General features: G+C 28.9%; 1 protein-coding gene across 3 annotated transcripts; it reads left to right on the top strand.

Moving 5' to 3' along the window:
* The first annotated feature begins 2479 nt into the window (after positions 1-2479).
* LOC124821185 (oxysterol-binding protein-related protein 4B-like) lies at positions 2480-7295 on the top strand. Of its 3 annotated transcripts, XM_047293052.2 has the most exons (8): positions 2480-2632; positions 3403-3465; positions 3554-3715; positions 4873-5118; positions 5457-5553; positions 6273-6567; positions 6746-6848; positions 6984-7295. In XM_047293052.2, the coding sequence occupies exons 3-8, from the start codon at positions 3560-3562 to the stop codon at positions 7230-7232; spliced, it is 1146 nt and encodes a 381-aa protein (XP_047149008.1). In that variant the 5' UTR covers positions 2480-2632; positions 3403-3465; positions 3554-3559; the 3' UTR covers positions 7233-7295. The 3 variants fall into 3 exon arrangements, with proteins under 3 accessions (XP_047149008.1, XP_047149006.1, XP_047149005.1); XM_047293050.2 differs by lacking the exon at positions 3403-3465; XM_047293049.2 differs by lacking the exons at positions 2480-2632; positions 3403-3465 and having other exon boundaries at positions 3545-3715.
* The last annotated feature ends 2143 nt before the right edge of the window (positions 7296-9438 follow it).

Below are 9438 nucleotides of genomic sequence, written 5' to 3'. Positions count from 1 at the left end.
TATTGTTAAACTCATCTAATTTTTTTATATTCATATAGCATGTGTTTCTAGACTTATTTAGTTAATGAATGATTAACCTATGTTTTTATACTCATTCAATGACAATATAAATACATTAATTATATATTTTAAGACAATTAGTTTTTTAGCTTTTACCTTTTGTTTTGGTCTTACTAAAATTATAACTTGTTACATTTTGAAGTTGAAAATAATAAACAATGAATTAAAAGAATGTAATAAAAAACTATAATATTAAAAAGTATGATTTTTTTTATTACAAATATATTTTTTAAACATTTGAAATGTATTAAGTAAACAAAATAATGTAACTTTTTTTATTACAAGTATTTATTTAAATTTTTTGAAATAAATTATTAAATACAATATTTTAATTTATTTTATTTTAAATATAATTATTTAAAACTTGTACGAAATTTTATGTACATATTATTAATGGTAATTTTTATTAGACAAAAATAATTTAATTTTTACATGCTAAAAAGATGAAAATTACTTAATAATAAGAATATTTATATTATTGTTTTATATAAAAATGATAAATATAATTTTTAAAAATCAAATTATTCATCACAGTTGTTTTTATATATTTTATTATCGGTAAACACATGTTATATTTTAAATAATATCATTTTAAAAAACAAAAGTAAAATATATTTTTCTAAATTTAATTTTATCAAATGATTAAATTATTAGAAATCATAAAATGAAATGTTAGTAGATAAAAAAATAATATTTTAAATATAAGTCATTTTTTAACAAAATAACTATGTTAAAAAAACTTGTAATAATTATTTTAATTTATTTAATTAAAAATATTAATTAGTCAATTAAAAACTTAGAAAATAATTATATGGTTATATATATATATATATATATATATATATATATATAATTTTTTTAATAAATTAGAGAATTAAATTAAAAAAATTTTAAAAAAAAATTATTCTTTTAGGATGGGTCACAAATTCTAATCCATTTTGTTATAACATATTAACTCAAAACAACCTATATTTGACAGGTCAATGATACGTTGGACCAAAACTAACCAAACTGATCCGTTTTATCATATCTAAGTTGTATTATAATGATATAAAAAATTAAAACACATGTGATTAAAAATGTTTTTCATGAACTGTATAAATGAAAAAAAAGACTTACTTTAAAAAGAAATTGTTGCAAATTTAAGTATAAATTTACGTTTCATATATAACAGAAGTTCAATTCCAGAAAATTTACGTTTCATATATAACATATATAAAGAAGTTCAATACTTTATAAAAAAAATATTTAAAATTTTGAATTAAACATAATATCTTAAACTCGTGTCATATTAATGTTAAATTCCAGAAAAAACATACACATCGCAAAAGACAATAACAAAATAAAGAAAATGAAACTTTTTAATTGATTAATTGATATTTTAAAATAGAATGAAAATTTACTAAAAGCTTTAAAATTGTCAAATGCAACAAGACTTCATCAACTAATATAACATGTACATAAATATTTCGACGTGTTACAACTGATATATATGACGCGTTTAATTTCTTATATTAAAATTCTCAACGTGTCCAAAATGAATATTAATAGTATAATTTATTTTAGTTTAACTTTATGAATGGACGGAACATTAATTAGATGTATTGTTTGATTATAAATCCGCATCTCTTCGTTTATTCTTACTAATCATAAAAGTAAAATAAAAAAATTGCTAGAAGCAGCATCTCATTTTTCTTTTTTCTTTATTAACTTTTTTGTAAGAACGTAATTAATTTCGTATGCTTTAACTATTTTCAATCATGCGTTTAGGTCCATGTTCTTTCCCCACTTAATATTGTTAGCTTAGAAGCTTCATTTCATATATCACAATATAACGCGTAGAATTCTTTTGACTTTCGATGTTTTAAATATTCATAAAAGTACTTTAGAATATTTTTCGTATAAAATGCTTCCAAAACTTTCTTTCTTTATTTTTTTCCCCGTGTATGATGGATCAATCATTTGCAAGATTTTTCTTTTATTTTATTTGATGACACTTTCCATTGTTACACTCTATATAAAAATGTAAAAAAAAGAAGAAGAAAGAAAAAATGACGCAAATCACATGATACCAATCTTGATTTTCTAAATTATCTTTAGTGGTTTTTTTTTTTGTTAAAAAGGCAATGATAAATCCCATTAAGAAACTCTCGGAAACCATCATTTTACTCATATTTAAGTATAATTACGAGGATATACTTAACTAATTAACTAAAAAGATGGATAATTATTAAAAACAAATCAAGCATTTAAAGTAAAGACAAATCCTACAAAAGGAAAACAAGTAAAGACAAATAATGTATGCATCATGTGTGAATTGATATTGCAAACATTTTATATCATAAAAATAGAAAAAGACAACCTTGCACACACACACATATATATATATACCTCCCAATCCATTGCATCTTCTATTGGCTATCTCTATAAACACCATTTCTTTTCTTAATTTCAACACCAAAACCAAAGCACTTCACACTTTCCTTAACATCTTCAAATCTACCCTTACTTCTCATCACATCCTTTTGCCATTGTTCTTCACTCGAAGTCTTTCTTCTTCAACATAAACATGGTATGTCTCTAGTCTATTGCTTTAGTTTGTGTTCTCATAAGCATAAGTTTCTCTGTCATATATACGTTTCTCTTTTGTTTCATATGTTTTCTTTTCTGCTAAGTTTTTCTTTTTTTTCATTAGAAAAATCTTCTTTTTACGCCGATTAAATAAGGCTTGTAGAACCGACATACCCACTAAAAAATTTTAACTTTCTGCATGATAAGTTTCTTTCTTCTTCACAAGCGTGAATGATCTGCGTCGTGGTGAAAATCTCTCTGATGTTTCTGCTTTTCGGATTCGGAAGGTGGTTTAGTGTTTCAAGGGTCGAATGAGTGGTATTCCGAGGCATGCAATTTCACAGATAATCACAGATTCTCAGTTTCTTGTCTTGGAAAGTTAATCCATCTTTATCATTACAAGATTAATGTAACAGTTCCTTGTGTGGACAGAATATTTTACAATAGTATATATAATGATTCTCTTTTCAAGCATGCATGTGAATGAGGAAAAGGAAAACAAAAGAGTTGATGCTTTTTAATTTATTGTTCCTTATTTCACGGGCAAAGTGCATCGGAACCTGTCAATTGCGAGTTGGCAACAACCCTTTGGTTGAGAGTGTTTTGATTGGCTCAAGAATTCTATTGCTTTTGTGAAACCTCTGAAAACAAGTTCGATATGTTTGCAGAACAATGTTTAGACATTTCCATAAAAAAAATCGAAATTTTAGAACATCTGGTGTCGGGTCAAACTTTGTAGACTTAGATTTGGACTGTATTTGCAATTTGCAGGCCCAGACTGCATTGTGGTCACCGTTGCTTTTACTTTGCATAAATTAAGAATATTCAAGAACGGTAACGTGCGATGCACAACACGTGTTTATGGCAATATTGTTGTAACCCTTTCCGCGTTTTGGTAATAAGAATGTGAAAAATGGTGCAGGTTAAGATGAAAGAGGAAAAAGAGAGGAAAATTGTACTCACAAAGCCATTAACGATAGACAGTGAATCTAATTCAGACGCGTATAAAGCCCCTAATCTTATGCAACGAATGCTCAGTTTATTCAAGAATGTACGCCCCGGTTCTGACCTCACACGCTTTCAGGTACTACTTCACTTTCTTTCACGTCTTTTTCTTCTTTGTTCTTATTCCATTTCCACTTTGATCTCACATTTGCACTGTCTATCACTTTCCAACTTCAAACAATTACTAACTATTCAAAGTAGTTTTGGTAATCTACCTTTAATATAATTTTTTTAGTATGTTTTTCCATTCATGAAAGTTAAGAAATTTAATCTTAAACTTACCTCACACCCTTTCAGGTACTTTACTTAAATTTTGTTTAACAGAAAGTCTCACTCAATTTCACAAATCGAAATACCCTTATGCTTATAATGAGGATTAGACACATCGATGATGAGAAAAAGAGAGAAAGCTCGATGGCAGGTGGTTCGATATATTCAACGACACTAGTTAGGATAGACTTTGATAAGCTCCAATAACATGCTAATTTAATTTTAAGCCCATCATTTTATAAAATCAGTTTATAAGGTAAGATTTATATCTATTTATATATTATAATTTAATAGGAAATGCATATGTATCAAGTGGGAAATTTGATAAATTGGGATATTAATGCATTTATGGCTTATGAGAGCCTAAGCCACACCTTTTGGGACCAAATAATGTCCCCACTTGGCAACTACACAGTAATGATCACGACTTATGATATTGAAAAAAATGTAAAGTCTGGTTTGTTTTTGTTTCTTCAAGTAAACACAATTGTTATTTCTTCTTATTATCAGCACGTAAGTCAGAGATTGTTCTACAGTGTTAACTTCCTGTTCTATTAACGTAGATAGAAAGAAAAAGTGTGATAAATAGTACATTATTTGACTTACATTCAGTTATTGTACTTCAATTTTCACCAATTCTAACTTAATTTTTGTTAGTTGAATTGACATTCTTGAATTCATGTCAGAGCAGCAACCATTGGAAGGTGATGTATATCGAGTAATCTTGAGATGTTTGACATATTATTTATTAATAAAAATTTGTTAAGTAAAAATATATTTTACTCTTTGAAATACATGAAATGCAAATATTGTATACACTACGCCAAGTGTAGCTTAGGTTTTGTGAAAGTTAACTCGTTTCTGAAAGAAATTTTAGGAAGAATTACATTTGATTGGTCTATTAACTGGTGTCATTTGAGTCACCATGTTACAGAGAATGATGAAAATCTTTTACCATGATTGTAGCTGCCTCCACTATTCAACTTACCGAAGTCACAACTTCAGTGCTATGGTGAATCAGTGTATTGCACAGGTTCAGACTTGCTAAGCATGTGCAACAATGGAGAGAGTCCAATTGACAGGTTCATATCTGTTGTAGCATGGACCATATCTACCACTCGCCCTGTGACTTTTGGGGTTGCGCCTTATAATCCAATTCTTGGTGAGACACACCATGTTTCAAAGGGAAATCTTAATGTGTTATTGGAGCAGGTACATGCTTCTCATTTCCACATTTGCATATTTCTTCCTAGTATTTTATGTCTAAATGCTTACTTACGTTTGGTCACAATGCTAAGACTGGCTTCATTCTGAATTTTTATGAAGTAATGTTATTCATAAACAAATTCTGCATCCGTTTTTTCCTCTGTTGATCATATCAACCATCATTTGTTATACAAGATATTGTACAAATTCTGTTTCTCCTGAACTCTATATTGGTGACTTTTTGACTAGTTAATAGGAACTTGAAACATGATTTTTGGCTTGGTTCCCTTTCTTGATATCTTCCTACTTAATTAAATTCTGGGTTTACTTCTTCTTGTGTGCAGATTTCACATCACCCTCCAGTAGCTGCTCTCCATGCAACTGATGAGAAGGAAAACATTGAAATGATATGGTGCCAGCGACCTGATCCAAAGTTTAATGGTATTTCACTATATTGACACTTTTCTAGACTGTTATCCATTTCAAAAATAAACTTTCAAATGTTTGCTCAAAAAGTTTCATCTGTGTGTGATTCGTGTTGCAAAGATTTGTGATTCTGATTAATTTATTAAATAAAACTGTGACCAGATGTCAACAAAGAATCATTACTGAGGACATATTCTTCATATTATCAATCAGATGTCAACAGGGGAAATCTAAGAATCAGTGGTTCTAGACACACTTATTAGCAATCCTTTATATTAAGTTGTTGATTTGATAGTTTCCAGTACCAAGGAAACTTCCATGCTGACAAAATTATTAGGAACTCAGTGCCAGTGTTTATCTAACTCTTTAAAGATCTTTCTGATTTTGAAACCAGAAATGTGCATCACAATTTGAATTCTTGGATTGCTTAAATTCTTCACAAAGAATAATTATAATAAGGTTCAAATAGCTTAAACATTTCAACAAGTACTTTCAGAAAATGAAGAAAAAAAAAATCAAAGTTTCTCAAAATTAAAATTTCAACATTTTAAAAAAAGCTTCCTCCTTTGACATCTCATCAATAAGATGAAGAACATGATTTGATTTTAATTTGTGTGAGGAAAGATTATTCAGACAGACCTGAGCAAGTCAGTTTCAACTTTCATGTTCTAAATGTAGCCTCTGACAGCAAAGACTTACAAATTTTTATGTCTGTCTGCAAATTAAACATACAGGCACATCAGTTGAAGCTAAGGTGCATGGTATTCGGCAGCTGAAGCTACTCAATCATGGTGAAACATATGAAATGAATTGCCCTCACCTTTTACTTAGAATTTTTCCAGTTACTTCGGCTGATTGGTCTGGCACAGTTACCATCCGGTGCCAAGAGACAGGCATAGTGGCTGAGTTATCCTACAGATCAAGTAGTTCCTTTCTAGGAATTGGAGGGAATCATAGAGTGATCAAAGGAAAGATCCTTGACTCTTCATCATTAAAAGTTTTGTATGAAGTTGATGGTCATTGGGATAGGTATTATATTCCTCCTAAACACATCTCACAACTTTCACTTGTTTTTCAAATCGTATCTAGTATAAGTATATAATGTGCATAGTATCTAGTAACTTATTCACTAGTTACATGGCTGTGTTATTTTCAAGAATGGTACTTTTCAACCAAGGTGCATGTTCTTATCCCTTTTGTTATGCAGGGTTGTAAAATTGAAGGATACAAATAATAAGGAAGTAAGAGTAATATATGATGCAAAGGAATTTCTCTCAGGTCTAGAAACTCCAAAACTCAAGGATTCGGAGGTACTAAAAATTCTACTCTCCACTTCATTCTATACTCAATGTGTATGCACATCAAACAATCAAACTTTATGTTCAAATAGTGAGTGTGTTGTGTCATGTTTTCCTGATTTTGACATGAGAATTTATGTTCATCAGAGTGTGTGGCCAACTGAGTCAGCTCATGTTTGGGGAGAACTGAGTGAAGCCATATTGAGGAAGGACTGGGAGAAAGCAAGAGAAGCAAAGCTAGAAATTGAGGAAAGACAAAGGAAGCTCTTGAAAGAAAGAGAGTCAAAAGGAGAAACATGGGTTTCTAAGCATTTTGTAGTATCTAACAACAAAGAAGGGTGGGAATGTTCACCTATTCAAAACACTGTACCTGCTGCCCCCATCACAGCACAATAATTGTTACTGTTCAGTACTCAAAAGCAATGAAATACATTTTAGAAGAGAATGTTCATTGAAGAATTTAATTGTTGAAATTTAAATATATATATAAGTTATCTAGTAAGGAAAAGTTTGATAAAAAAAAAGATAAGAGCTTTTAGGAATTTAAGATTGAAAATGTTGATTATCTATGTTTGGTTTATGTTTTAAAGGTAACATTATTAGAAAACCAATAAATGTTTTTAAATGAAGTTTTTCAGATAATTGTTCGAATGGAAGAGATAAGAATCTAAATTTTTTCAATTTTTAAAATATTAATAGATAAAAGTAATATGATGTTTTTATTATTAGATAAGAATCAATTATTTTGGTAAAAAAAATCACATTACTTTTAAATTCTCAAGAAACTGATATAAATCTTTCAAGAAATATTTATGACAAATCAAAAAATCTAATCGTTCACGCATTAAAAACAGAAACTCGCTTTGTATAGTGTAAATTTTTATGATGGTACATATATAATATAAAATATTGGTATTTATGATAATTATTTTAAAAATTTTGTTTAAAGTGTTTTTATTAGATTAACAATTGTACTACTTACACTGAACATTTTTTATTTTCATAACCATTCGAATGTCCCACATTTTTATGTTTTCAGTAATGGGAAGTTATATTTTGACACCTACCAATAAAAAAACATTTATTACTTCAAAATATTAATATTTTAATTATATTTTTATTTTTAAATTTAAAATATTAAGAATACAGTACTAAATTATTAATCATAATAATTGTTTTTTTAAGCAATAACAAGTGCATGAAGTTTTTCAATCCATCCGAAACAATAGATACTCCTAGATGAAATCTTGTTACTTTTGACAATAACTAGACCTTTTTCAACACTTCTTTTAGGTTCATCCAAGACAACAGTTCTTGCTTTCTCAGAAAGAAGGTGGTTTATAACTTTTGGTCCATTATTAGGTGGTGTGACCATTTCAAGGAAAAATGTGAATTATAAATAGATACATTAAAAATTATTAAAATTAATTCAAAAATATTTTATACACATTTATCATATGTAAAAAATAAATCTAAATGCAGCTATCCCCTCTATTCATCATGTTTCCGAAGGAAATCATAATGTCTTACTAAAGCAGCACATGCTTTTGCATTCTTGTACAAGCTCAATGTTGTCATAAAATTATCAGATTTGATCAATCATTGCATTCTCATAATCTTTATGCTTAAGCCTCTCATGTCTTGTGTTATGACACATCATGGACAGACATTTTTCAGTAAGTACTGTTCTGTATTTACTTGTTTGCAGGTTTCACACTACCCTCCTTTGTCTGCCATGAAGCAACTGATTAGAAGAAAACATACAAATTACTTGGTTCCATATCCCGTTCCAAAGTTCAATGTTATTATTATTCTTTGGCATGACAAATGTTGTGGTACAAAATAAAGTTAAGAGTAGATATATTAAGAAGTATTTCATAAATATAACTTTTGGTCTAAAATGTTCTTATTTTGTTAAGTTTAAGGAGAGTTTATATTCCTGCTCCTTTAACAGTAGTGTTTGTATATGGAGGAAACAAAAAGGTTTTATGTGATTCTTACTCCTTAGTCCTCGACTTGGTTGAATCATTCTGCATGAGTCAAACTTCCCTTTCCTTGGATTTGGGAAGTAAAAGATTGGTAAATGGGAAGATCATCGATTCATCTTCATTGAAGATTCTACATGAAGTTATGTATGATGCAAAAAGAGGTAGTTTCAGGGCTTCAGGCTCCTACTTGAAGGATGCAGACGTTATATATGAGTGTATTTTCGTGTGCAAATTATTATTCTCATTCTACACAGTAGTGTTTATTATTCACATTATAAAGAGGGTATTTTCATGTGCACTCTTTAAGTTCTTACAGAAATCCAAGCATGTTACTGTAAAATAAATTTTACTTTAAACCAATCAAAGCAACTTTTTCTTCCCTTCTCACTGATTTTGGTTGCTCTAGTTCCAATTAAAATATAAAGAGTTCAAAAATGCAAAGGGAAATCATGATGTTTTATTTTCATGCATATGTCAGCTCAATAACAAAGCACAATATGCATGAGTTGCCATGTGTTCTTGAGTTCAACCTAGATTTTGTTGTGTATATTTTTAATCACAGTGTGTGGCCAACTGAATCAGCTCTTATATGGAGTGAATTGAGCCAAGCCATC

The sequence above is a fragment of the Vigna umbellata genome, chromosome 2 (assembly GCF_029865625.1).
Source record: "Vigna umbellata cultivar VRB3 chromosome 2, Vumbellata_1.0, whole genome shotgun sequence".
Lineage (NCBI taxonomy): Eukaryota > Viridiplantae > Streptophyta > Magnoliopsida > Fabales > Fabaceae > Vigna > Vigna umbellata.
Note: the sequence above shows the minus strand (reverse complement) of the source record. Positions and strands in the feature narration are given on the sequence as shown.